Source organism: Dama dama, chromosome 6 (assembly GCF_033118175.1).
Source record: "Dama dama isolate Ldn47 chromosome 6, ASM3311817v1, whole genome shotgun sequence".
Classification (NCBI taxonomy): domain Eukaryota; kingdom Metazoa; phylum Chordata; class Mammalia; order Artiodactyla; family Cervidae; genus Dama; species Dama dama.
In genome coordinates, this window is record NC_083686.1 from 4,751,686 (window position 1) to 4,779,643 (window position 27,958).

General features: G+C 50.8%; 1 protein-coding gene across 1 annotated transcript in view; it reads left to right on the plus strand.

Annotated features, from left to right (window-relative positions):
- Positions 1–1,969: 1,969 nt before the first annotated feature.
- LOC133058672 (epididymis-specific alpha-mannosidase-like) overlaps positions 1,970–27,958 on the plus strand; it is a 40,487-nt gene continuing 14,498 nt past the window's right edge. Inside the window, exons 1-11 of the mRNA XM_061145550.1 lie at positions 1,970–2,125; positions 3,565–3,711; positions 6,460–6,565; positions 12,714–12,886; positions 13,281–13,369; positions 14,541–14,718; positions 19,325–19,523; positions 21,558–21,748; positions 21,998–22,136; positions 25,315–25,448; positions 27,042–27,316. Of these exons, the coding sequence (XP_061001533.1) occupies positions 1,988–2,125; positions 3,565–3,711; positions 6,460–6,565; positions 12,714–12,886; positions 13,281–13,369; positions 14,541–14,718; positions 19,325–19,523; positions 21,558–21,748; positions 21,998–22,136; positions 25,315–25,448; positions 27,042–27,316 (1,769 nt within the window). The 5' untranslated portion in view covers positions 1,970–1,987. The remainder of the gene's footprint in view (positions 2,126–3,564; positions 3,712–6,459; positions 6,566–12,713; positions 12,887–13,280; positions 13,370–14,540; positions 14,719–19,324; positions 19,524–21,557; positions 21,749–21,997; positions 22,137–25,314; positions 25,449–27,041; positions 27,317–27,958) is intronic.

Consider the following 27,958-nt stretch of genomic DNA (forward strand, 5'->3'; position numbering starts at 1 on the left):
AAATGGTGCTGGTGGGTCCACCTTACAAGCTCCCACGCAGCACAGGGTAGGGTCAGGCTGTTCTTTCTCTGGAACACCCAGCGCAAGTCACGCTTCACACTCTCATGAGCTGCTATGGCCCGGATTAGGAAGAGGTCACAGGCTGCACGCCCACGTGTGACCCTGGGCACAAGCTGGCACTGCTGGGGGGGGTCCTCAGGGACCACGTGTTCTTCTCACGGTGCTCGGGTTCAGTGTGGAGTTCATGGTGATTCTCCTTGGAGCCGGACACATGTGCACCGGCCCTTTTGCTTGACAACAATTTGCTGCCAGGCACCAAGGTCATGGGTCCCAGAAACTCAAGTAGCCTCTTCCACTGGGCTACTGGGCATGATAGAGCCTGTTCCAGAAAGAACCGCTCCTGTGCTGAAGCTGTCCCTGCAAGGAAATGCTACCTTCTGTTGAAGGACAAGTGTGTTAGTTACTCAGTCATGTCTGACTCTTTGTGACTCCATGGACTAAAGCCCACCAGGGTCCCCTGGCTATGAAATTCTCCAGGCAAGAATAATGGGGTGCATAGCCATTTCCTTCTCGAGGGGATCTTCCCTACCCAGGGATCAAACCTAGGTATCCTGAATTGCAGGCGATTCAGGTCTCCTGAATTTACCATCTGAGCCACCTACTGGTGAAGAACCTGCCTGCCAGTGCCAGAGACGTAAGCGATTCAGGTTTGATCAATGGGTTGGAAAGATCCCCTGGTGGAAGGCATGGCAACACAGTCCAGTATTCTCGCCTGGGGAATCCCGGGACAGAGGACCTGCAGTCCATAGCGTCCTAAAGAATCAGACACAAGTAAAACGATTTGGTAAGCACCCAGTGAAGGAGAGCGAGCCCCTGAGGCTGTCACAGAATCTGCCCTGAGCCCTAACTCTCCGGGGGCCTTCCGGTCTCCAGATCTGTGAGATGGGATGTGTCTGCTGGTTAAGACCCTCAATGGGGGGAAAGTCCAGGTCAAGTCAGGTCAGGTGGGTACCAGGGAGGGGGATGATACAGCAAGGATAAAGACCTGCTTGGAGACAGTGTTCTCCGGATGTATTTGCTGGGGGAGGGGACAAGGTGGCCAAAAGGGAGAGTGAGTCTCAGGTTGGGCAGCGACAGAAAGCTGCTCAGGCATTTGGAGGTCAGACAGCAGAACCCACTCCCAGACCCCTGCTCCAAGTCAGGGTTACAGAGACCCCCAGGCAACACTCTGACCCCTGCAGGCTGCACCGCCGTGCCAGCCATCCTCCAGGAAGGAGACCCCGCTGTTGTCATCTTCCGTGAATTCTCTCTCGGGTCCCCAGCTCTTCCAAGGGCATCCCAGTTTACAGACAGGCTGCTGAGACCTAGGGAGCTTAGGCATCTTGCCAAGGTCACTATCCTTGATCCAGACCTAATTCTGAAATTTTCAAGCCTTCTTGCTGCTCCACTAGCTGTGTGACCTCGGATAGTCAGGTCCTATTTGTGAAGCCAACTTTCTTACTCAAAAGAGATGACAACACCTATTGCAAGGCTCAGTCTGGGGATTTCATGTGAAGGAGAGTGTATCAGGGCAGGCTTCCTGGTGGTGGCAGGCCCCACACTGAGAGTTAGGATTTGCAGGGCAGTGTGAAGGAGCCAGTCCAGCGGGTTGGGGGCAGGGATGGGTAAGATGCCCAGTGGGAAATACTGGAGAGGCCTAGGGAAGGGGCATGAGGACTGGGGTGAGGGGAGCCAGAGGGAAGCAGGCAGGCATCCCTGGGGAGGTGGTGTTTGGGTTTGGCTAAAGGCGGATGGTCAGGAAAGTCCAGATGGAGCAGAGTGCTGCAAGGCAGTGAGCGAGGGCCCCCGCCTGCACTGCTCAGGTGACAGCCTCTGTGTGGGCGTCACTTCCCGCTCCGTCCACCAAAGGGCGGTGGCCCCATCGGCTGGCAGGAGGCGGGCCCCGCAGGCAGGCAGACGTCCTCCAGCCCCTGTGCTGGCCGAGGAGATGGAGCCGCGGGGCTGGCTGCCTCTGCTCCTGCGGTTGGGCCTGATGTGGCCCCTGGGGGCTCCTTCTGAGCCCCGATTGAGGGTATTCGTGGTTCCGCACAGCCACATGGACGTGGGCTGGCTGCACACCGTACAGGTAGGTGCCCCGAGTGACCCCTGCACACCTCTTGAAGCTGCGGCTCTTTCTCCTTCTGAACTCCAGAGTGGGTTTGTGTCCTGGGTCTCTGCCATCAGGGGTCTCAGCCTGGGGTCCATCACTACTCGGCTATGGACTGGCTGAGGACTGCTCTGGGGGCTCAGATGGTGAAGAATCTGCCTGCAATGCAGAAGACACGAGTTCGATCCCCGGGTTGGAAAGATGCCCTGAAGAAGAAAATGGCAACCCACACCAGTATTCTTGCCTGGAGAATGGACAGAGGAGCCTGGCAGCCTATGGTCTATGGGGTCACAAAGAGAGGGGTACAACTGAGCAACTAACATGGACTGGCTGTGGGCACGGGTGAGAATGTGCTCCCAGCTGCAGTTGATGGAAAGGGTTCCTCAATTATCCATTGAGTGAATGAATGAACCAGGGCTGAGGGAAAGAGGGAAAGACTGATTTCCATAAGTTTCTGGTGCAGGTAACTGAAATGATTACCCAGGCCTGTGCAAGCTCTTTCTGGAAGGAGGAAGGAAATAAATGAATACAACCATTCTGTGATCATGGATACAATAGTTTCCACGAGACGTTAATAAGTGAGTCGCTCACTTTAAAGGGAGTCGGGCAGCAAGAGGCCCTGAGGCTGAGTGTTGAGTCTGGTCCCGGCTCACTGGGCAGCCTCTGTGGGTGGTCACCCACCTGCGTGTGGAACTGCTGATGTGTGGGAAGCAGGCTCATCACCCCCAGTTTACAGAAGGGACATTGAGGCCCAGGGTGGGGTGCTGCCCAAGTCAGCAGACATAGCCGCCTTGCCTGCTAACACCCTGCCCAGGGCTCCTTGCAATCCTTTATCAGCATCCGGGCACCACGGTGAGCCAGCCTGACCCAGATGGGAGCAGGCTCAGCTCCATCCTGGGGGCTCCCAGCCTCAGGGGAGGAGATAGATCCAGAGAGACGACTCGCGGGGTCAGCTCCTCTCAGCCTCAGCCCTTGACACACATTTCCCCATCACTTCATCCCAAGAAGGCCCATCTTAGTCCCTGGACCTCAATCCCAGGGCCCTGTTGTTTACTGGTCTATGCTCCAAGGCAGGAGTGGTCTTCATGCCCCTGTGGGCTGTGCCGGCACGACCCTCTGTCTCATAGAGTGTCTGTCTCCTCATGACTCTCCTCAGGGGCAGGCTCCCATCTAAGGGGGTCCACCCGGGTCCTTCTCTCAGTGCGGGGCTGACTGCCCATCTAGCACAGAATGGACACCGGGCTCCCTTGTTTGAGGAGGAGGGGGAGTCTAGGGCAGGGCCTGGGGCAGGCTTGGCGGGAGCGCCAGTGACCCCCAGACACCGTGTCTCCCTGCACGTTCCTCCTCGGTCCCTGGTCCATGCCCTCTGGTTTCCCCCATGGGTCTGGAGTGATGGTCTCTCCCCCTCCCCACCCCAGGAGAGCATGCAGGCTTATGTCACCAACGTCTACAACACCGTGGTGGAGGAGCTGACCCTTGAGAAGAAGCGCAGGTTCATCGCTGTGGAGCAGGAGTATTTCCGGCTCTGGTGGGATGGCGTCGCCTCGGATGAGCAGAAAGGCCAGGTAACGCTGCCCTCAGGGGGTCCTCACCAGGCAGATGAGAGAGGATGCCCTGGGGGGTTCCGGGGACGACCCTTCAGGAAGCTCCTGGGTTGTGCTCTGTGTGGCCAGGGCAGGGCTGCATAAACCAGGGGGCCCCAACCCGGCTGAGCTGTGCCCAGGGTCCGTTTAGCACAGTTTTGTGGTCAGCCCCACGCCCAGGGGACAGGGTTGTGTTTGAGCCTGCCTTTCTGGTTCCTCCTGAATAACTGCAGCTCTGGCAGCCCAGCCGGGCACTCAGCTGGTGAGAATGAGGTCCCCTCTGACCCTGGGCAATCCGGGGTGACCTGTGTCCACACCTTCTGACTTCATTTGTCGATCTGCATGGACCCATGGGCCCCAGAGCCCAGGACCAGCCAGGGTGCAGGAGGCCCTGTGGATTAACCTCCGGGGCTGATTAACTCCATGTCCAGGGGGTCAGAGGCCCTGGTCCATGGAGGGGCAGCCTGGGGCCAGGGCCTCCCCTCGTTCCCCGTGGGATCACAGGTGGGGCTGCCTCTTCAGCTGCAGGTCCCACATATGGAAACAGAGTGGCCTTCCTCCTCAGAGAGGCTGTGCCCAGAATGTGCCCATGGTGTGAGCACCCAGGGTGCCTCAGGGGCGTGGTCCCCTCCAGGCATCACCTGCCTTCAGAACAGTCGCTGATTGTGAAACTCAGAGGCTCAGCCACCTGCTCAAGGCAGAGAGCTCAGACGGTGAAGCTGGGTGTCCCCCAGGCCCCCACAGGGGATGCGAACCTGCAGCCTGTGGAGCCGAGAGGACGAGACTCCCATCTGATGGGCTCTGCCGCGAGCCGGGTGCTGGGCTCAGGTCTGTACAGGTTACTCTACTGACTCCACCCACAACCCACACGGTGAGGACATTGATCCTACTGCACAGAGCTGGTCCGGGTTCAGAGAGGGCAGGCAACTGGCTGAAGGTCACACAGCTTATAGCTGACAGCTGGGTTCTGGGTCAGTATTGTGAATCAAAGCACATCTCTCTGGGTGTCCACTGGGCAGTTCTTCCTTCTTTTACTCGGACATCCCCAGACGCAATCCCTTAATCCTGTTCTCACGGTAAGATGTGTGCTGGCTAAGACCTAGACAGGCAACTCAATAGTATGTCCCTGTTAGCTAGAAATTTTCCCTGAGTTGTTTGGGCTGAATCCCAGTGTCTGAATGGTGCCCAACATGAAGCAGTTGCACATTTACAACAGTACACGGTAGATGTCATTCCACATTTCTCAAATGAATGATCTGCAAAGACAGTACTTTCAGATCAAATCAAAACCACAGTCTCCCAAGAGCATGATGTGCTCAGTGTCACAGCCCTTGACTGTATGTATGTTTCCACTCTTCCCTTCTATCATGGATATATTTTATCATCCACACCCTGAGGTTTGCGGGATCTTAGTCCTCCAGTGAAAGTGAAGGTGAAAATTGCTCAGTCGTGTCCCACTCTTTGAGACCCCATGGACTGTATCCTGCCAGTCTTCTCTGTCCATGGAATTCTCCAGGAAAGAATACTGGTTTGGGTAGCCTTTCTCTTCCCTAGCAGATCCTCCTGAACTAGGGATCAAACCTGGGTCTCCTGCATTGCAGGCAGATTCTCTACCATCTGAGCCACCAGGGAAGCCCAAGAAGTAATCAAGGTCACGTCCTCAGCACTGAAAGTATGACCTGCATTCTGGACCACCAGGCAATGCTTTTCCTTGATGTACTTTAAAATATTTGTTAGCCAATCATGTGACAAATACAATCTGAAGACCACTGTACAAAATAAGTAGCCTGAAATTCTCAAAATTGTAAATCTTCTGAAGGCAAAAGAATGGCTCAAGAAGTATTGTAAATTAAAGAATGACAAAGAGAGCTGATCCCAAAAGCAAAGCATGAGTCTAGATTGAATCTCGCATCAGAGAAAGGCCATTAGTGGAACAAGTGGCAATATTTGAGCAAAGTTTCTTAATTCGATAGGAGACTTATGAATAGGGATTCCCAAGTGGCTCAGTGGTATACAACCTGCCTGCCAATGCAAAAGGCACAAGAGATGTGGGTTCGATCCCTGGGGTGGGAAGGTCCCTTGGAGAAGGAAATGCCAATCCACTCCAGTATTCTTGCCCAGAACATTCGATGGATAGAGGGGCCTGATGGGCTACAGTCCATAGGACTGCAAACAGTCAGACACGACTGTGTGACTGAGCACACATACACATATTATTAATGTGAAATATCCTGGGTTTTGACCATTACATAGCAATTGTCATCTTTTGTTCTTATCAAAAGCATACTGAAGTGTTCAAATAAAGGCATGCTGTTGCTAACTTGTACTTTCAAAAGGCTTAGGAAAAACATAATATGAGTAATGACATGTGGGAGTGTTTAGGGAAATAGATAAAAAACACTAGCAATCACATAATCTGGAGAAGGATTGATGGGAGTTTTGGGTATTTTCCACAAGTTTCCCATAATTTTGGCATCATTCAAAAACAAAAGGTGTGAACATATATACCTGTGTATATGCCTGACGAAGCAGCAGCCAGGGCCAGGTGCTTTCTCAGAGATGGACACAGTGCTGACAAGGGCAGACAGTGTTCTGCTATTTGCAGAATAAATGAGGCTGAGGAGTTTGAAGGAAGGACCACAAGATGCTATAGGCATGTGCCCAGAAAAATACAACTGGCTCAGCCCAGGGGATGTAACCTGGTCTTTTCTCTCTGCCCTCCATGCCAAGGTCCGCCGGCTTGTGGCTGAAGGTCGCCTGGAGTTTGTCCTCGGAGGCCAGGTCATGCATGACGAGGCCGTGACCCACTTTGATGACCAGATCCTCCAGCTCACAGGTTCGATTACCCTTCCCCAAACCAGGGTCCCTGTGGCCTCCTGTGGGGCTGGGACTGGGTGTCTGAGCCCTGGACCTGGGCTCCATCCTCCCTTCTCAGCAGGAGACTGGCCAGCCAACACTGTGGTTGTTGGTGCCGTGTTCATGTCTGTGACCTGAGTGCAGGGGATAAGGGTGTGGATTCTAGACCAGCCAGCCTAGCTATCTCCTGATCAGCTAATTCCAACTCTGCGACCCTGGGCAAGTGATGCAACCTCATTAGGCCTCAGTTCCCTCCTCTGTAAAAATATTTGACAGTGATGGAAGATCTACCTCAAAGTGGTGTTATGAGATTAAATTGGGATAATTCCAATAGAGCGCAGTGAGTAGAATTTGTATTGTTGTTCAGTCTCTCAGTTGTGTCTGACTCTTTGTGACCACATGGACCGTAGCATACCAGGTTTCCCTGTCCTTGACCATTTCCCAGAGTTGCCTCAAACTCATTTAGTCCATTGAGTCTTTGATGCCATCCAACCATCTCGTCTTCTGTCACCCCCTTCTCTTCCTGCCCTCAATCTTTCCCAGCATCAGGATCTTCTCCAATGAGTCAGCTTTTCATATCTGGTGACCAAAGTATTGGAGCTTCAGCTTCAGCATCAGTCCTTCCAATGAATATTTGGGGTTGATTTCCTTTAGGACTGACTCATTTGATCTTGCTTTCCAAGATTTTCAAGAGTCTTCTCCAGCACCACGATTTGTAAGCATCAGTTCTTTGACACTGGACCTTCTTTGTGCTCCAGGTCTCACATCTGTATGTGACTACTGGTAAAACCATAGCTTTGACTATGTGGCACTTTGATGACAAAGTGATGTTTGCCATAGCTTTTCTTTCAAGGGAGGCTTTAAGTTTTATCATATAAACTCCCCAGCCTGCTAAATGCAGCCTCAGGCCTCACTTTCTGACCGCCTGTTCCTTCTGCCTCCTGCTTCCCTTGACCTGCTCCCATAACAGAGCCTCCTGTGCTTTCAGAACAAGGTTTTCTGTTGCTTCCACCCAGACTCAGCTCAGGAGTCTCATGGTCTAGGCACTCTCCACTGGGGCCACAATACTCGAGCACCTCCCGTCTTCACCATGAACTACAGATTGCTTCCACAGTGATCAGTGTCTGATTCTTCTCTGGGTCCCCAGGACTTAATCCAGGGCTGATGAGGGCTGGTGGGCACAGACAGAAGGAGTAAGCACTGACCCGTCCTCCTCCAGTTGTCCACAGCAGAGGTATCCCTCACCTCTGGTCTTAGCCCATGATGCCCACTGTCCTGAACACCCCAGAGCTGACCCTGCTGGCCTAACCACAGCAGCCAGAATCCAGGCAAAGACAGGTTCCCATCATGGGGACAGGAAGGGCTGTGGACCTCTGGATCCTCCCCAGGGGATTCTCTGGGGCTCCATTTCCAACACCAGCCAGGCTGCCGGGACCCTAGATGATGGGTCTGACTTCACCTTATGATGACCTCCTGTTCTAAGAACAAGGCATTCACTTAATTCCTTTGGTCCTTCAGTCCAAGAGGCAGTCCTAGAGATGAGGGGTCTTATAAACTCCCGCTCATTGAGGTCCAATTTGAAGCTCAAAAGTTGCTGAATCTTACCCGAGTCCTGCTGCCAGCAGCTGAGGGTCTCATTCTGACCAAGCCTGGTTCAGTCAGTAAGGTGCTTGAGAGCTCAGCCCCTCTCCCAGGGGGATGAGCCAAGTGCTTGCCCATCTGCTTTCTCCTGGGGGCCTCTGAACAGCCTGGTGGCAGGTGGTGTTTTTCACAGACCCGTTTTCAAGATGAGGAAACTGAGGCACAGAGAGCTGCAAGGATGTCCATGCAGCCAGCAGTCAAAGTGGACTCCAGCCAGGTCCATCTGGCCCTGTCTGTCTGTAACTTGTGCCCCCAGGTATGGGGGTGTGTGTGTAGGGGGCCGGGGTGTGCATCTTATTTCAGTGGGGTCTTCTCAAACCATCATCCCTGATTTCCTGGACCACCACCCGTGTTTGTGTCCACAGCGTGCCGTGTTTCTCTGATGTGTTGGGCGGGTCACGCTGGACCACACCTCACTGGTCCTGGATCCATTCCCTCCTCTTCACCTTTGTTAAGCCCCTGCTGAGTGTCAGGCCCCTGGGCAGGAAGAATGAAGCAAGGAGGTCACCATGGGCTCAGGTCTAAGGTCAAGATGATTTCCCAGGTAGGGGTCAGAATGGACAGAATCTTGTTGGGAGAAGACAGGCCTCTGACCTTCTGCTGCTATAGCACAGCTTCTCAGGCGTGTCTTTTTAAAAAAAATTTATTTAATTTTAATTGGAGGTTAATTGATTTATAATATTGTGTTGGTTTCTGCCTTATGTCAACACTAATCAGTATAGATGGTGATTGCAGCCATGAAATTAAAAGATGCTTACTCCTTGGAAGGAAAGTTATGACCAACCTAGATAGCATATTAAAAGGCAGAGACATTACTTTGCCAACAAAGGTCCATCTGGTCAAGGCTATGGTTTTTCCAGTGGTCATGTATGGATGTGAGAGTTGGACTGTGAAGAAAGCTGAGAGCCGAAGAATTGATGCTTTTGAACTGTGGTGTTTGAGAAGACTCTTGAGAGTCCTTGGACTGCAAGGAGTCCATCCTAAAGAAGATCAGTCCTGGGTGTTCATTGGAAGGACTGATGCTGAAGCTGAAACTCCAATGCTTTGGCCACCTCATGTGAAGAGTTGAGTCATTGGAAAAGACCCTGATGCTGGGAGGGATTGGGGGCAGGAGGAGAAGGGGATGACAGAGGATGAGATGGCTTGATGGCATCACTGACTCGATGGACATGGGTTTGAGTAAGCTCTGGGAGTTGGTGATGGACAGGGAGGCCTGGTGTGCTGCGATTCATGGGGTTGCAAATAGTCGGACATGACTGAGCGGCTGAACTGAACTGAACTGACTGAATCAGTATACACATGTCTGGTCCCTCTTGAAACTCCCTCCCCACCCCACCCCTCTAGGTTGTCACAGAACACTGAATTTCAGCTCCCTGTATCACACAGCAAACTTCCACTGGCTATCTAGTTTTACACATGGTGACGTATAGGTTTCAATGCTGTTCTCTCAATTCATCCCGCTTTCTCCTTCCCCCGCTGCACTCATGGGTATGTTCTCTATGTCTGTGTCTCCACTGCTGCTCTGGAAATAGGCTCATTGGTACCATCTTTCTAGATGCCATATATGTGTGTGTTAATATACGATATTTGGTTTTCTCTTTCTGACTGACTTCACACTGTATAATAGGCTCTAGGTTCACCCACCTCATCAGAACTGACTCAAATGCACTTTTTTATGACTGAGTAATAGTCCATTGTATGTGTGTACCACAGCTTCTTTATCCTTTCATCTGTTGACAGACATCTAGGTTGCTTACGTGTCCTACTTACTGTAAATGGTGCTGCAGTGAAAACTGGGGTTCATGTGTCTCTGCATTTCTCACTTTTTTCCCTGATGAGTCTCTCTAATGGATGGTCAGTTTTGTCTATCTTCTTAAAGAATCAGCTTTAAGTTTTTTTTTTAAATCTTTGTTGTTAGCACCTTCATTTCTTTTTTAACTTGTTTCTGCTCTGATATTTAGGATTTCTTCCCTCCTACTAACTTTGAGTATGCTTTGTTATTCTTTTCCTATTTGCTTTACATGCCAGGTTTGGTTGTTTATTTGATGGTTCTCTTATTTCTTGAGATAGCCTTGTTTTGCTGTAAGCTTCCCTCTTAGCACTGCATTTACTGAAACCCATAGGCTTTGAGTGGTCGTGATTTCATTGCCATTTGCCTCTAGGTATTTTTTTATTTTTCCTTGATTTCTTCAGCGATCTCTTAGTTGTTCAGAAGCATATTGTTTAGCCTCCATGTGTTCGTGTTTTTTATAGATTTTTTTCCCCTGTAATTGACATCTATTCTTATAGCACGTGGTCAGAAAAGATGCTTGAAATGATTTCAATTTTTAAACTTTATCATGGTTTGATTTGTTACCTAGGACACGATCTATCTTGTGCATATTCCACGTGCACTTGAGAAAAATGTGAAATCTACTGCTTTTAGATGAAACGATCCAACTGATCCAATGTATCATTTAAAGCTTCTGTTTCCTTGTTAATCTTCTGTCTGGATGATCTGTCCCTTGGTGTGAGTAGGGTATTTAAGTCACCCACTGTTATTGTGTTACTGTTGATTTCCCCTCTAACAGTTGTTAGCATTTGCCTTATGTATTGAGGTGCTCCTCTGTTGGGTGCATACCTACTTATAATTGCTGTATCTTCTTCTTGGATTGGTCCCTTGATCATTATGTGGGATCCTTCACTGTCTCTTGTAACAGGCCTTATTTTAAAGTCTATTTTATCTGATATGAGTATTGCTACTCCCACTTTCTTTTGATTTCCATTTGCATGGAGTATCTTTTTCCAGCTTTTCACATTCAGTCTGTGTGTGTCCCTAGGTCTGAGGTTGGTCTCTTGTAGATAGCATGCACATGGGTCTTGTTTTTGTATCAATTCAGCCAGTCCCTGTCTTTTTGTTGGAACATTTAGTCCATTTACATTTAAGGTAATTATTGATATGTGTGATCCTATTGCCATTTACTTTCTTGTTTTGGGTTTCTTTTAGGTCTATTCTTTCTCTTGTGTTTTCTATGTTAGTTCAGTTCAGTTGCTCAGTCATGTCTGACTCTTTGCGACCCCATGAACTGCAGCACGCCAGGCCTCTCTGTCCATCACCAACTCCCGGAGTCCACCCAAACCCATGTCCATTGAGTCGGTGATGCCATCCAACCATCTCATCTTCTGTTTTCTGTCTAGATAAGTTCATTTAGCATTTGTTGAAAAGCTGCTTTGGTACTGCTGAATTCTGTTAACTTTTGCTTGTCTGGAAAGCTTTTGATTTCTCCTTCAAATTGGAGTGCAGTCCTTGCTGGATAGAGTAATCTTGGTTGCAGGTTCTTTCCTTTAATCTGCAACCTGCAGATTTAAGTCTATCCTGCCACCACCTTCTGGTCTGCAGAGGTTCTGCTGAGAGATGTGCTGTTAGCCTTATGGGAAACGCCTTGGGTGTTTTTTGTTGCTTTCCCCTTGCTGCTTTTAATATTTGTTCTTTGTGTTTAAAGTCTGACAGATGTGGATGATCTTGCCATGACCTGTGAGACAGGTGATAATTCATCCCCTTAGTCTGGGTCACTGTCCCCTGAATGAAGTAAAGATTCTGAATGTGGAATTGAAGTGAAGTGAAATTGCTCAGTCATGTCTGACTCTTTGTGACCCCATGGACTGTATCCCACCAGGCTCCTCTGTCCATGGGATTTTCCAGGCAGAATGTGGAATTAGGGGCCACCAAATCAACACCCATCAGGCCTGCCCTCCTCAGACAGACCATCTGGGGTCAGGGTGTGCTCTGCACAGTTTATTGACCCCCCATCTCAGACCCAGCATCCCCAGGGCTTCCCCCTCCTCCCCAGCTGCTCCTTCTTGGTCTCCTCTGTTTCCCACACCCCATCTGCTGCTCCCATTGGCCCCTGAGTTCTCAGAGCCCACACCAAGTCCAGCCACCTGATGGACTTCATCACCTCCTCTGCACCAGACCCCAAATCTGCTCCAGACTCCCCCCAGCCTCCCAGCAGCCACCCACCTCCTGGCTGGGCCTTGTTTGTGGATCTGACCCCATTTCTGCACCAGAACCCTGGAACCTTCTGGGCCAGAGCCAGTGTCCCAGCCTGGTGAGCTCATCAGTGAAGGGACATTTGACTTGGCACCAGGCACTTGAATTCTCTGAGTCTTTGTTTTTCTCTCATCCTAAAAGGCAGAATTAGCACCAGCTCAGAGTATTAAGATGTTATATTTCAGGAGCATCTTTGGGAAGTTTAATCAATGGCTTCTCAAATCTGGGGACTTCTGCAGTCACTTTGATCTCTGCACATAGGGATGGCATGAAAGTCATGAATAAGTAGATGAATATTTAGGTAATTCTGGGATGGACCATTTGACTTCGTATCTGTTTCAGCAAGACCCTGCTTGGTCTGGAATAGAATTTCAGCCCTGGAGAAGGGCATGAGGCTTGAGAGAGTGAGTGGGTGAGGGGCCACCATCAGTCACTGAGGAGGTTTATCTCTTTGCAGAAGGGCACAGCTTTCTCTATGAAACATTTGGGATTCGACCACAGTTCTCCTGGCAGGTGGACCCATTTGGTGCATCCGCCACGACCCCCACCCTCTTTGCCCTGGCGGGCTTCAATGCCCACGTCATCTCCAGGATCAACTACAACCTGAAGGAGGCCATGCAGGATAACCAGGTGAGTCATGAGCTGCATCTACTCATCCACGTTCTAACCATCAGAACTTAAAAACACTGCAGCACCTATAATGATCCATAATGAGCTCCCCATGTCTGGGGACATTCAAGCAGAGTTAGAGAGAGCCTGGCTGGCAGGTCCTGGCAGAGAATCCTGCCCTAAGGAAGGTCAGATGAAAGTGTAGGCAGGCACCATCTGGAGGGCCAATTCCTCCACCAATGTGGCTTTGCGAGGTCAGGGGGAATCTAGAGGAGGGGGCAGCAGAGGGACATCTTGACCATGAACCACTGAGAGGAGCGGGTGTGGGCGGCTAGGAGACTCGGGTCAGGTCTGGGGAGGGGAGCCGGACGCCGCGTCACCCCTGGGCCTCACCCTGTTCCCTCCGGGTCTGCAGCAGCTGCAGTTCGTGTGGCGAGGGTCCAGATCCCTGTCGGCGCAGCAGGAAATCTTCACACACGTCCTGGACCAGTTTGGCTACTGCTCGTGAGCACCTGCCTTGGGCCAGCCCCGGTCCCAGCACCCTCCCTCGACCAGCGTAGCCACGCCCCTCATGGCCACGCCCCTTTCCCCTACTCAATGCTGAGGGCACGCACTGAGCACCCATCTTACAGAAAGAACAGCTGAGGCCCGGACACCCAGCCAAGGTCCTGCGGTAGCAGCCGTTGGTCGGCTGCACTGGGCTCTGGTGCAATGACAAGGCCTTTGTGTCCTCAGCCCCCACTGTGGGCTGTCTCGTGGGCAGCCCTGCATCGAGTCCCCTCTGCCCTCTGTGCCTGGGAGGCTGTGGGCAGGGGCTGAGCCCTCATGAACAGGGGAGGTGGGATGAAAAGGCTGCTTGGAGAAGAACCTGGGGGGGACTCACTAGGAGGTTGCTGGCACTGGGCTCCACTCTGCACGGGGCACTGTTTCTCAGCTTTTCCACCAGGTACTTTGACTCAGTCCTCTTAGTGAGATCTTCATGCATTTTATGATTAGGAGACTGAGGTTCACAGGGTTTCAAAGTGGTCATTCCTGTGGGCTGGTCAATGGGCCCTCCTGTGTGACTCCTTGCTGCCCAGCATGAATGGGGAGACCCTCACTGGGGGCTGTCCGGAGCCCTGAGGTTCCTTCCTAGGGTCAGAGCCTCCCAAGCTATATTGGAGTAGGAGGATTTTGTACTACTTCTCTATCCTTGTGTAGAATTTTGTGATCCTATTCATCATGATTTTTTTTTTGCATTACATTTTATTTCAAAAATGTGAAAATCTCATCATGGAGATACTGAGATTTTTGCAAGTGCAAAGTTTTGTGCGAAGGCGAGTATCTCACTTGCCTCATTGTGGTCCCAGCCCTGCTTGGGGTCCTTGGAATAAGATTTGATGGGCCCAGAGGTCACCTAAAGAATGAATGATCACACGAATCGCACCTGATCCATGTGGAGGAATTGGGCCCAGAGGGTATGTGCTCCACAGAGCAGCTGAAAAATCATGGGCCTTTCAGGGTCACGTGCCCAAGATCCTGCAGGGCTGAAATGTGACACCTTCTGTCCACAGAGCTCTCATCTGCCCACCGCCGCCCAGTCTGCGACAGAGGCCCCGATGCTCTGACCTTGCTGAGTTCTGCCTGCCTCCCAGAGCTAGGCCTGGGCCCCTTAACACTCCTCTCCCTCTCTCAGTGACGGATTTTACTGGGATGGGGAGCCCATCTTCCCACATCCTCCTGAGAATGGCTGGTACCCTTCCATGCAATTCCCCGTCACTTGGGAAAGACTCCAATCCTTTGTTGAGGCCGTGTTGCACAGTGTGTGGGTACGAGCCGCCTGGTTCCGGACGCCACACCTCCTCTGGCCCTGGGTAAGTTGGGGACCCAACCAGGCCCTGGTTCCTCGATTCTGCCCAGGGAGTGCTGCCATGGGTCTGACCTCAGCACCGGGGCCCACCCAGGACTGGTGCTCAGCGTTAGCCAGGCCAGTGTCCATCCAGGCGGTGGGCCATCCCAGCCCCGGCTCAGTCCTCCTTCCCTGCACCCCGAGTCCTCACCCAGGCTACCAGCTCCTCCCCCCACCCTGGATCACCCCCCACAACCTCACCTCTGATGCATCCCCTCCCAGACGCAGGCTCGAGCCTCTCCCTAGCTCTCCCCTCCTTTCCCCTACTCAATGCTGGGAGCAGGGGCCTGGGCCTGAATCCTGGCTCCCGAGTCAGGGGCTGTGAGACGTGGGGCCCTCTGGGCCTCACTTTCCTCATCTGTGAAATGGGGATGATGACAGGACCTGCTTCATAGGCTGGATTTGAGGTCAAGTGGGAATGACGCCCCCAGGGGACAGTGCCCGTTGCGGTGACAGCCACACTGGGTGGAGCACCCACTGTGTGCCTGGAGCTAGTCTATGGGATGCATGTGTCTCCCCCATTTTCTCTGCCCCACTGGGCACGGGGGCAGTCCCTATTGGGTCCTGTCTACTCATAAGGGGCCAAGAGCCAGAGAGGTTAAGGAAGCTTCCTGACGCCACGTAGGTGCTTAGCAGGGCAGCTAAGAGAGTGGAATTTGTGCTCAGAGCCATCAGAAAAGCCACACAGCCTGCTTTCTTTGCTTACAACTGTCTCTTTTTTTGGGGTGGGGGGTGGTTTAAATGATTTTTAATATATGAGTGTGTGTGTGTGTGTATGTGTGTGAGTCACTCAGTCGTGCCCAATTCTTTGTGATCCTGTGTACTCTAGCCCTCTAAGCTCCTCTGTCCATGGGATTCTCTAGGCAAGAATAGTGTAGTGGTTTGCCATTTCCTACTCCAGTATATATGAGCAGATATTAATAAATTTTTAACCAAAAATTCTATATATTAGGTAAACAGGCAAACTGGTATGACAACTTAAATAAAAATATATTAATTTATGGCAGCTTGACAGGCATATATGTAGGCAGTAAAAAAAAAAAAAGAAATGTTTACTGTCTCAAGAATTATACGTACGTATGTATGCACATATATATGTATTGTAATATGATCACCACAAAGATCTCGTTAATATTTGTCACCACAAATAGTTACACAATCCTTTCCTGTGATGCAAATTTTAAGATTTACTTTTTAACAACTTCCAAATAAACAACAGAGCATTGTTCACCACAGCCACCCTTCTGTACACTGCAAGCTTACAACTGTCTAATTCTGTAGATGGAAATTTGCACCTTATGGCCTCCATCATGCCTCCACCCCACCCTCCTGTTTTTGGCATCCACCAGTATGTTCTGTCTGTACATGAACCCATTTTTCACATTATTTTCTCTTTTCCTTTAATTCACATATGCATGACACCATACAGTATTTCTTCTTTCTCTGTCTGACTGCTTCCCTGAGCATAATGCCCTCAAGTTTCCACCCATGCTGTTGTAAAATGCAGGATTTCCTATTTTGATGGTGAATAACACTGTGTACATATATCACATTTTCTTGATCTGATCATCCATTAATGATTGGTTGATTCCATGCCTTGATTTTTATAAATAATGCTGCAGTGAACACGAGGATACAAAAGTCTTTTCAAAATAGTATTTTTGTTGCCTTTGAATAAGTGTGAAGAAAGGGGATGGCTGGATCAGCTCTATTATTAATTTTGAGAGGAATCTCCGTATTGTTTTCATCATGGCTGGGCCAATTTACATTAAAGCCAACAGTGCCTGAATGTCTCCTTTTCTCCTTATCCTGACGTACATTAGTTGTTTCTTTTCTCATAAACAAAAGCTATTCTAATAGTTGTGAGGCTGTACCTCTGTCTGGTTTGATTTGTTCAGCATCTTTTTCCATGTGTTCGCATTTCTATGTCTTCCTTGGACAAATGTCTTTTCAAGACCTCTGGCCATTTTTTACCGGGCTTGTTTGCATTATTACTACTGATTTGTATGTGCTTTTTATATATTTTGGATATTAACGCTTTTCAGATTTATGACTTGCATATATCTTGTCTCATTTCTTAGGCTGTCTTTATTTATGAAGTTTCTTAGCTATCCAGAAGCTTTCAGTTTGATGTAGTCTACTTGTTGATTGTTCTTCTTTATCCCTTTCCACATGGTGTCAATCCAAAAACTCATCATCAAGACCAATGATGAGGAATTTACTGCATACATTTTCTTCTGGAAGTTTTATAGTTCCACATATCCTACTGTTTGTGAACCCTTGGACTATATAGTCCATGGAATTCTCCAGGCCAGAATACTGGAGTGGGTAGCTGTTCCCTTCTCCATGGGATCTTCCCAACCCAGGGATCGAACCCAGGTCTTCTGCATTGTGGGCAGATTCTTTACCAGCTGAACCACAAGGGAAGACCAAGAATAGTGGAGTGGGTAGCCTATTCCTTCTCCAGCGGATCTTCCCGACCCAGGAATTGAACTGGAGTCTCCTGCAGTTCAAGCGGATTCTTTACCAGCTGAGCTACCAGGGAAGCCCTTATAGTTCCAGGAGTTACAATCAAGTCTTTGCTTAACCTGACTTACTATTTGAGTACAGTGTCAGGCAGTGGTCCAACCTCATTCTACACATGAGGATGTTCAGTTTTCATAAGACCACTTTTGGTAGAAGATGTCCTTTCCCCAGTTTATATTCTCGCCGTTTTGCCTTGCCCATATACCTTTTGTATATGGTAATATAATTACCATATACACATGGCTTTGTTTCTGAGCTCTCTACTCTATCCCATTGATCTATCTGTATCTTTTATTGTCAGTACCAGATTATTTGGCTTGCTGTGACTTTGCAGTGAAGTCTGAAATCAGGGTGCATGATGCTTCTAGTTTTGTTCTTCTCACTAAAGATCGCTCTGACCACTCAGAGTCTTCTGTGATTCTCACAAATTTTAGGATTGGTTGTTCTATTTCTGTGAAAAACGTCTTTGGAATTTTAATAGGTTTTGCATTGAATCTGTAGATTTCTTTGGGAAAGGAGGCCCTCCTCTTGCAGTCATGAGCACAGAGTGTTTTCCCACTTACTTCTGTCTTCCTCCACTTCTCTCATCACTGTGTCATCTAGTTTTTAGTGTACAGGGCTATCACCTGCTTCTGGTGATTTGTTATTAGTGTGTGGAAACACTAATCAGCAGGTGATTAAGTGTGTTGATACTTTTATCTTGCAACTTTACTGCTGTTATTCATTTAAGATTTGTCTCTGGGGTTTTATATGATCTCTGTTTCTATAACGCCATTACAATTGACATTAGTGAGAGTTTTACTGCTTCTGTTCCAATTTCCATGTCTTTCCTTTCCCATTTGCTGCACTCTGTGCTTTATAATACCATGTTAAATAAGTGGTGAGTGGGATCACCCTTGTCTTTTTCCTGATCTCACAGGAATAGGTTTTATCTTTTCATCCTTGAATTGATGTCAGTTGTCAGCTGTCATATACAATCTCTCTTATGTTGACATACTTTCCATCCACTTCTTTGAGAATTTGTTTTATCATAAATGGTAGATGAATTGTGTCATATGCTTTTTTTGCATCTGTTGAGATGATCATACAATTTTTATCTTGCATTTTCTTAGTGTGTTGTAGTACATGGATTGATTTGAGGATGTTGAACAATCCTTGCATTCCTGGAGTAAATCCTGCTTGAAGATGGTGTAATATTGTCTTCATGTATTTAAATTTGTTTTGCTAATGTGTTGTTGAGAATTTTTGTGTCTATGTTCCGAGGAGATATTGAGGCTTCTTTGCCTAGTTTCATGTCAGGGTGATCTTGGCCTTGTATTTGACCAAGAAATTATATTGAAACTTTTCTGTCCAATTCTAGTTTATGGGACAGACTAACAAGAATTTGTATCAGTTCCTCTCCAATAGTTGATAGAAATCGCCACTGAAAGTTGATCATTGGTTTCTTGAGAGGTATTTGAATCCTGGTTCAATTTTGTTACTAGTAATCCATTGTTCATTCTTTCTATTTACGCACAATTTAGATTATATATTTTCAGGAATTTATCAGTTTTTATACTTTGATATCTTTCAGAGGATGTAATTAAGGTCAGTAAATTCAAGTAAGCCATTGTCCTTTTTATTCATGTTTAGTCTCTTATCATAATTAAGGTTATTGATATCTAGTAATGTGCTGGGGTTTAAGAAACAGTCAAGAAGTGAAGTCAATCAGACACAGAAAAACAAAACCTGAATCATCTCTATTGTGGAATTTTACAAAACCAGTCTCATAGAGAAGGAGATCAGAATTTGGTGGCCAAAGGTGGGACTGGCGAGTGTGGAGAAGTGGGGGACTGTCTGGAACGGGCACAAACCTGCAGCTGTCAGACCAGCCAGCGCTGGGGAACCCCTGAACACGACAGAGAGGAGGACACTCACAGCACAGGCCTGGGGCCGTGCCCACCGCGGGGGGCAGGGGTGGTCCTGGGGAGAAGAGGGGCCCTCCCCGTGCAGGCTGGGCTCTGCACCCAGAGGCGCAGGGCATTGCTTCTGTCCCCCGGCTGCAGGGATGTGACAGGCAGTTCTTCAACGCCTCGCTGCAGTTCACCAACATGGACCGTGTCATGGAGGAGGTCAACAAGTTCACCTACCAGCACGGCGTCTCGATGGAGTACGCCACGCTGGGCAGCTACTTCCGGGCTGTGCACGCGCACCAGCTCTCCTGGCCGGTCCGAGACCAGCGAGACTTCCTGCCCTATTCGTCGGGTAGGAGCCTCTGGGTGGAGGGATTTGGTGCCAGGGAGGAAAGGGGCCCCCAAACGCGGTGCCTGCTCAGGCCTCTGCTTGGAGCCTGCTAGGGACCCTGGGGGAGCTGCAGGCCCTGACCCTCCTGCCTGACCCCTCCACACTCTGCCGGATTCCAAGCTCCCGGAGCCTCTCACGCTGGCCACAGGCAGCAGGTCCCGCCTCTGCCTTTTACTCCAGTGCTGCCGGAAGGACTGCCCCGCGCCCACCTTCGCTTCCCACAAAGTCCTAATTGTCCTGGAGTGTCGCCTCCTCTCATCCCCAGGTGGTGCTTGTGGGCACCTGCCAATGCAGGAGACACAGGGATGCGGGTTGGATCCTTGGGTAGGGAAGATCCCTCAGAGGAGGAAATGGCAACCCACTCCAGGATTCTTGCCTGGGAAATCCCATGGACAGAGGAGCCTGGCGGGCTACAGTCTGTGGGGTTGCAGAGTTGGACATGACTGAGCATGCATGCATGCATGTCACCTCCTCCAGGAAGCCTTTCCTGATCTGAAGTCTAGACTGGTTGTCTCCTCTCCCCATCAGTGCTCCACTTTTCACCCGTTGCCACAGAGTCATTATTGGGGGCCCTTGTCTTCTACAAGCCTGTGTCCTGGAGGCCAGGACAGCTTTGGCTGTGGCCAGCACAGCCTCGGGGTGAAAGGTCGTGGAGTGAGCCTTGTGCCGGGTTGTGTGCACCCGTGGAACTGTCCTGGGTCAGGAAAGTGGGGACGTTCATCTTGGTTAGTGCATCCCGTGTGAAAATGAAGTGAGATGAGGAGAGCCCATAGCCTGGTGCCTGGGCCAGAGCCGCGGCTCAGCAAAGGCAGCTGTTAACAGTTACTGCAGCATCTCCATCCCGGGAGGCCAGGTGCCATCCTGGATACGGTGCGGGCACTCCGTGTGAGGGAGCTAGTCCAGGGCCTAATCGCCCTGGAGGAAGCCCAGCATCAGCGCCTCTTCCAGGTCCAGCCCCACCCACCTCCAAGCGGACCCCCGTAGAAGATCCAGCTCCCCTATCTGCAAGCCAGACAGGAATTAAGCACACACAGCCTCCCCCTGACAGCTGGGGAGGCAGAAACACCCTCCATATCCCAGTCCAGCCCTTGCTCAGGGCATCCGCGGGGGAAGGTATTGGCCAAATTATTGAACATCTGAAACCCTTACTGTATACATTGCCAGAATCCTTGAAGGATCCTTGTCATCCTGCTCCCCTTTGCAGAGAAAGAGGAGCTAAGTGGTGTGGGAGTTGGAGGAGACGGAGGCCAGGTCCCTATGAGCCAGGGCAGCCCAGGGACCCTGATCAGGCCTTGCCACCCAGCCAAGTTTGCCCAAGCCTAGGGCCTCATGGGATCACTCAGCAAGAGAGGATGGTTTGGAATGAAGGCACAGCACAGTCTGTAGAAGACATAGGAGTGGAGATGAGTGGGAAGTGAAACACTTGCTGAGAGACAACCCAGACCTAAGGTGCTGAGCATGTCTCTTCCCAATCCTGCTTGGAACTCTGTCCAGGGTCAGAGAAGTAGCTACAGGGGTATCTCAGCTCCCACCTCCCTGCCATTCATCCCTGCTAGGCAGCCAGAGGGACCCACTGAGATGCAGGCCAGTAAAGGATCTCCTTTGTCCTCAGAGGTACACAAGGGCTGCCACACTCCAGCCCTTCCCTCTGGGTCCTGCCATCATCCCTCCTCCAGGGCCCTTCCCCACAGGGCATCCCAGGGACCCAGGTGCACACTGGGATTCTTGTCCTCGTCACAGTCCTTCAGCACTCAGGCTCTCCAGACATGCCCCAGCCCAGCCTGACCCTGCCAGCTACTCAGGTCATCCAGGGATCTCGTACCACTGCTGACCTGGCTGGACCAGGAACCCTGAGATCACCCCCTGGCCTAGGCTGTGTCCCTGGGAACCTAGGCAGATCCATCTCTGACCTCATCTTCCTCAGCATTTCCCAGGTGGGGCACAGGGGCCTCCTTGGGCATGCCCTCACACCCACTCCTGGCCTTTTGCTCCTAGACATGCATCATGCCTGGACTGGATTCTACGCCTCCCGGAGTGGGCTCAAGGCGCTGGCAAGGCGAGCCAGCACTCTGCTCTATGCCGGGGAGTCCATGTTCACACGCCACATGCTGTTGGCTCCGCACCCACACCTGGACCCGGCCTGGGGCCTGCAGCAGCTCCAGCAGCTCCGCTGGGCGGTCTCCGAGGTAACGCAATGCCTCCCAGAGACAGGACAGGATTGGACCCTCCTGGGCTGTGTGCTTCCCCGTTCCCAGCCCAGCACACCTCCCAGTCCCTGTTCACTACAGGTCCACTTTACAGATGAGAAACCCCCAATTCTCCAGCAGCAGCTGCTGAGAGGGAAGGGGAGTCAGGGCCCAGTGGGTGTGAGGACAGCAGGTGCTGAGCAGAGGCCGGCCTGACCTCACTCTTGTCCTGCTCCTGAGGGGGCCCAGGTCCAGCACCACGACGCCATCACCGGGACTCACGCCCTCAAGGTTGATGACATGTTTGTGGAGCACCTGAGCACCGGGATGCAAGGGGTGCACACGCTGATGGCCTCCATCATCCAGGACAGGTCTCCAGCCCACTCAGGTAAGCAAGGCCCCTGGGGGCACAGTGGGCTATGGCGAGTGTCTGCCCCGGTCTGAGAAGAGAGCCCGAGGGTCAGGGGAAGACTGGGACACTTGAACATCAGACTCGAGTCCCGTCCAGGGGAGGCTCTCATTTCAGTGTGAGCTGGGCAGGTGCCTTCACATCTATGAGCCCTGTTTCCTGTGATTGAGGAAGGGCTCCTGTGAAAACTAGAGGGAGGAATAAATGCTAACGCAGTCTGAATGTTGCCAAACACACTGTTTGCACAGTTTAATGTAACACTTAATGACCTGATAACCACAATGCTGTGATCAGGTACCTACAGCCAGGCATCCTGGAGAGTGAAGTTAAGTGGGCCTTAGGAAGCATTACTATGAAGAACGCTAATGGGGGTGACTGAATTCCAGCTAAGCTCTTTTAAATCCTAAAAGATGATGCTGCTGAAGTGCTGCACTCAATATGCCAACAAATTTGGAAAACTCAGCAGTGGCCACAGGGCTGGAAAAGTCAGTTTTCATTCCAATCCCGAAGAACGGTAATGCCAAAGATGTTCAAACAATCACACATTTGTGCTGACTTCTCATGTTAGTAAGGTTATGCTCAAAATCTTTCAAGCTAGGCTTAAGCAGTATGTGAATGGAGAACTTCCAGATGTACAAGCTGGATTTAGGAAAGGTAGAGGAACCAGAAATCAAACTGCCAACATCCCTTGGATCATAAAAAGCAAGAGAATGCCAGAAAAACATCTACGTCTGCTTCATTGACTACACTAAAGCCTTTGACTGTGTGGATCACAACAAACTGTGGAAAATTCTTCAAGAGATAGGAATACCAGACCACCTTACTTGCCTCCTTAGAAACCTGCATGCAGGTCAAGAAGCAACGTTTAGAATCAGACATGGAACAATGAAAACTGCTTCAAAATTGGGAAAGGAGCACATCAAGGCTTATATTGTCACCTTGCTTATGTAACTTACATGCACAATACATCATGCAAAATGCTGGTCTGGATGAAGCACAAACTGGCATCAGGATTGCCAGGAGAAATATCAATAACCTCAGATATGCAGATGACACCACCATTATGGGAGAAAGTGAAGAGGAACTGAAGAGCCCCTTGAGGAAGGTAAAAGAGGAGAGTGAAAAAGCTGGCTTACAACTCAACAGTCAGAAACGAAGATCATGGCATCTGGTCCCATCACTTCATGACAAATAGATGGGGAAAAATGAAAACAGTGGAAGACTATTTTTTCGGGCTCCAAAATCACTGCAGATGGTGAGTGCAGCCATGAAATTAAAAGACCCTTGCTTCTTGGAAGAAAAGCCTTGACAAACCTAGGCAGGGTATTAAAAAGCGGAGATATCACTTTGCTGACAATGGTCCATACAGTCAAAGCTATGATCTTTCCAGTAGTCATGTATGGATATGAGAACTGGACCATAAAGAAGGCAGAGAGCTGAGGAATTGATGCTTTTGAACTATGGTGCTGAGGAAGACTCTTGAGATTCCCTTGGACTCAAGAAGATCAAACCAGTCAATCCTAAAAGGTAGCAACCCTGAATACTCTTTGGAAGAACTGATTCTGAAGCTGAAACTCCAATAGTCTGTCCACCTGATGTGAGGAGCTGACTCATTGGAAAAGAACCTGATATTGAGAAAGACTGAGGGCAGGAGGAGAAGAGGATGACAGGGGATGAGACGGTTGGATGGCATCATCAACTCAATGGACATGAGTTTGAGCAAGCTCTAGGAGATGGTGAGAGATGGGGAAGGCTGGCATGCTGCAGTCCATGGGGTCTCAAAGAGTCACACACTATTGAGCGACTTAACAGGAATCACACATCCTGAAAGCTGAAACTGTTCCTGTCCTCACTTCATAGCTGAGGACACACGCACAACACACAGGTCATGGACCTGCCCAGGGTCACACAGTTCACACATACTGCTTAAGCCTAGCTTGAAAGCCTAGCACCTTAGCCAAGTGCTCCCCAGCTCGGCAGACAGCATGCAGTTTTCTCAGGGACCTTGGCCAGCCTGGCTCCTGCCCTCCCTCCTGAGCTCAGCTTGGAGGCACATCACATCTGGGCTGCCACGTGACCAGCTTCTTGTCTATGAGGGTTTCACAGGTGGAGAGTCAGTATCACCCCGTTTGCCTGGAGCTGACGGCCTTCATCCTTGAAAATCCTGGGCAAACAGAGACTACTGTTCTCCCTGCAGGAGCATGTGGCCCGCCCACCTCCCCAGGGCCCATGCTCACCCTCTGGCACTGTGCCCTCCTTGCTCCGCCCTCCGCTCCCCGCCCGGCCCTCCCCTCCCCTCCCCTCCTCTCCCCTCCCCTCCCCTCCCCTCCCCTCCCCTCCCCTCCCCTCCCCAGCTCTGACCTCCCATCTGTGTCTGTGTACAATCCCATCCTACCTTCAGACTCTGGAAGGGCCCTGGGGTCAGGGGTGCAGCAGACTGGAACCCTGTTCACAGGGAGTGGGGTCCGCAGGGGATGACAGTCATAGAAAGGGAGGTAGAACTGGGTCCTTCCAGTGTCTTGTAGGGCCAGCCATTCGCATGAGCTCACGGGGCCAGCTCCCCAAGCAAGGGGCAGGTGGAGAGCCCAGGAAGGCATCCAGCCATGGGAACTGCCTGGGCAGAAGCCAGAGACTGGACAGTGTGTGCCGTATCTAGGGATCCGGGAGTCATCGGATGTGGTCATAGCCTGGGGCACGTGGGGTGGGGAAGGAGCAGAAAGAGAATCCAGGTTCATACCAAAGAGGCCTCCAGGGCTGACCTTGGTGATTGATCTTGACCCTTCAAGCTCCAGAGAATTCTGTCTATACATTGCCAAGCGCTTAGGCTTTGGAGTCAGGCCTTAGGACATGGGTCGTCTTGGACAGCTGACCCTTCTCTCTGCACCTGAGTGTCCTCACCAGTAAAGTGGATGACAGGAAAAGATGAGTGAGGAGCTCATCTCTGGGGGGATGCCCCCCCACCCCTCCTGGGAACCAGGACACAGGTGGAACAGATGAGGAAGGGGTTGCACGTAGGAGCCCATGTGTCTGTCTGTCTGTCTTTCCCCCTGGACTCTGCAGGGCTGGTCTCACCTGCCTCAGTTTCCCTTGTTCTGAGGGGCACCAGGGGTGAGGGGTGGGTCAGGTGGCAGGAGTAGAGCTTGTTCTCTGTCTGCAGGCCCAGAGCCTGGGGGACGCTTTGCGGTGGTCTACAACCCGCTGGCCTGGACAGTCACCACCATCATCACCCTGACTGTGGACTTCCCCAATGTCAGCATCACAGATGAGTCAGGCCGCCCCATGCCTGCACAGGTAAGGGGGACATCCCGTCTAAGGTGCATGCCCTGTTGCTGCCCCTGCTCTGGGCTGAGCCCCCAGAAGTGGGCATCTAAAGGGAACATGTGACAGGCTGCCCTCACTATGAGGACAGTATCATAGGGGTGAGTCACCATCAGGGTCAGTGGATCTACCCAGGAGCCTGACCCTGGGCTTTGGGCATCTGAGTTGACCAGAAGTCCCTTCTGCTGTGCTTGCCCTGCAAGGTCTCACAGTGGTCTGGGTTACATGGGGAGCATATATATTTTCAGGAAAATATCCACTTTGCATGAGAAGTCCATCAGGAGTCCTAAATGTGCATCCTTATGGAGGTGTTGTGTTACGGGCAGGGCCCAACTGCCTTTCTGAGACACCCACATCCTGTGTGGTCCCACCCCATGGCCTTCCCAGACCTGGAGCTTGACTTGGGTCTAGAGGTGACCCTACTGTCACCCAGCCAGCCCTTCCTAGAGGAGGTGAAGGAGGTGATGCCATCAGTCAGCCACTCAGCAAACACTCCTGAATGTCGGTTCTGGTGTGGCTCCTAGCTGAGTGCTTGTCCCTGACACTGAACTCCCCATGGAACTCAAGGAACAGACACAGATATGGACAGTTGAAGTGTGGAGTGATGACCTGTTGGCCGGGGCAGTAGTCCTTAACTGAGACAGAGGAGGAAGACTCTTTCATTGTCATCAGGGGCAGGGAGGGGGTTGGGTTGAGCAGACCCAACACAAAACATCCCCCTCCCCACCCAAAGGCAACACTCCCTAAGTGTCAGTGCACTTCAATATTATTGAACACCTACTGTGTGTCAGGCATTACTCTAGGCACTGGAGAAACTTTAATAACCAAGCAGACAAAAGTCCCTGCCCTCAGGGGGCTCCTACTTCAGTGGGGGGATCCAGGCAGGAAGAAAATAAGAAAGTGTAGAAAGTGACAGATGATAACTGTGGTGAAGGAAAACCTTCAGGAGAGGTTTGGGGTGTGGGGTGGGGACAGGGTGTCTGCTAATTCAGAGAAAGGCCAGGCTGGAGGATGTAAGAAGCAACACGAATTTGCTCATAGCTCCCTAAATCCTCCCCGAAAGGACCCAGAGATGACATCTGTTCCCTAGAGAGCGAGCCCCATCCCCCACTCCCCACATGGATTCAAGGTTGTCTCTCAGTTCCCTTGCCTGAATCAGATGACGTGGAGATGGAGAAAGACCTGCAGGGGTGACCTTGCAACCTCCCTTCTCGGGGAGGTTGGAGGATTAAGACACAAGAGCCCACTCTCCAAAGACGAGGCTTCCAGTTTGAGGGAACAGCATGAGCAAAGACTCAGAGGCAGGAACAGGAAGGAGTGTGGGAGGAGGGCAGGTGGTTTGCAGCCCTGGTGGAGAAGGAGGAAGGATGGGGAAGAGGACTGATTCTGTTGTGCAGAGAGGATGCAGGAGAGGAAACCCGCTCAGCCCAGTGATGGATGACCCAGCTGTCTCTGTGCAGAGCAAGCACTCCATCCACCAGGTGTGTAAGCCCAGGGTTTCCAAGGAGACTGAGGCATCTTCCATCCCTGACATCCATCATTCATCTTGTCCCTCAGGCCTTTCAGGTCCAAAGATCAAAGGAGGTGCCCTCTGCCTATGACCTGCACGTGCTGACTACGATCCCAGGACTCAGTTACCGGCACTACAGCATCCGGCCCAGCAGGAGCTCCCAGGAGGACACTCTGGAGCCTGTGACCTCCTTGGCCAGCTCCAGGCAGTTTGGACGCAGACTCAGGAGAAGTGGCGGGCAGACGGGCAGGAGCCTGGTGCCTGTGGAGAATGACTGCTACACCGTGTTCCTAGACAAGGACACCAACTTGATGCACAGCATCTGGGAGAGGTGAGGTGCAGCTGTTGCTGCCTCTGAGGTCAGGAGGATCCTGGGACCTGGGCAAGTAATGCCCTTTCTGGGTCTCCATTTCCTCAGCTGCAGGGTGAGGGTGTGATTGTGGTGAAGCTCCCTGCAGTGCAATCAGGTTTATGTCTAGTTATGGGAATCTAGGCCAGATCCGTACAGCCTTTCTAGAATTTGTTCATTCCAAAGGTTTTGATTCATGGAAAATGGGGCATTGCAGATCACGTCTAGGGAATAGGTAATAGTCATGTTATCTACTTTTTAACATTCAAAGCCACAAAAATCCATCTATTCACCCATACCCCCATCCATCCATGCACTCACCCACCCACTCATCTATGTACCTAACCCTCCACATTTCCATCCATCCTACATCAATGCATCTATCCATCCACTCATCCATCCATTCATCCTTCCATCCTATTCATTCATTCATTCATCCATCCTTCCATCCATCCATCCATCCATTCATCCATTCAAGTATTTATTCACTCACCAGCATTCTTTGGCAGCTGAGCTCAGGAAAGGCTTTCCAGAGTTTGAAGCCACCCTGTGCATGCTCAGGTCTCATCCCAGGCAGTTTCTATTCTTCTTCAGCTTCTTGTCCAACACATCCACTTCTGTTTC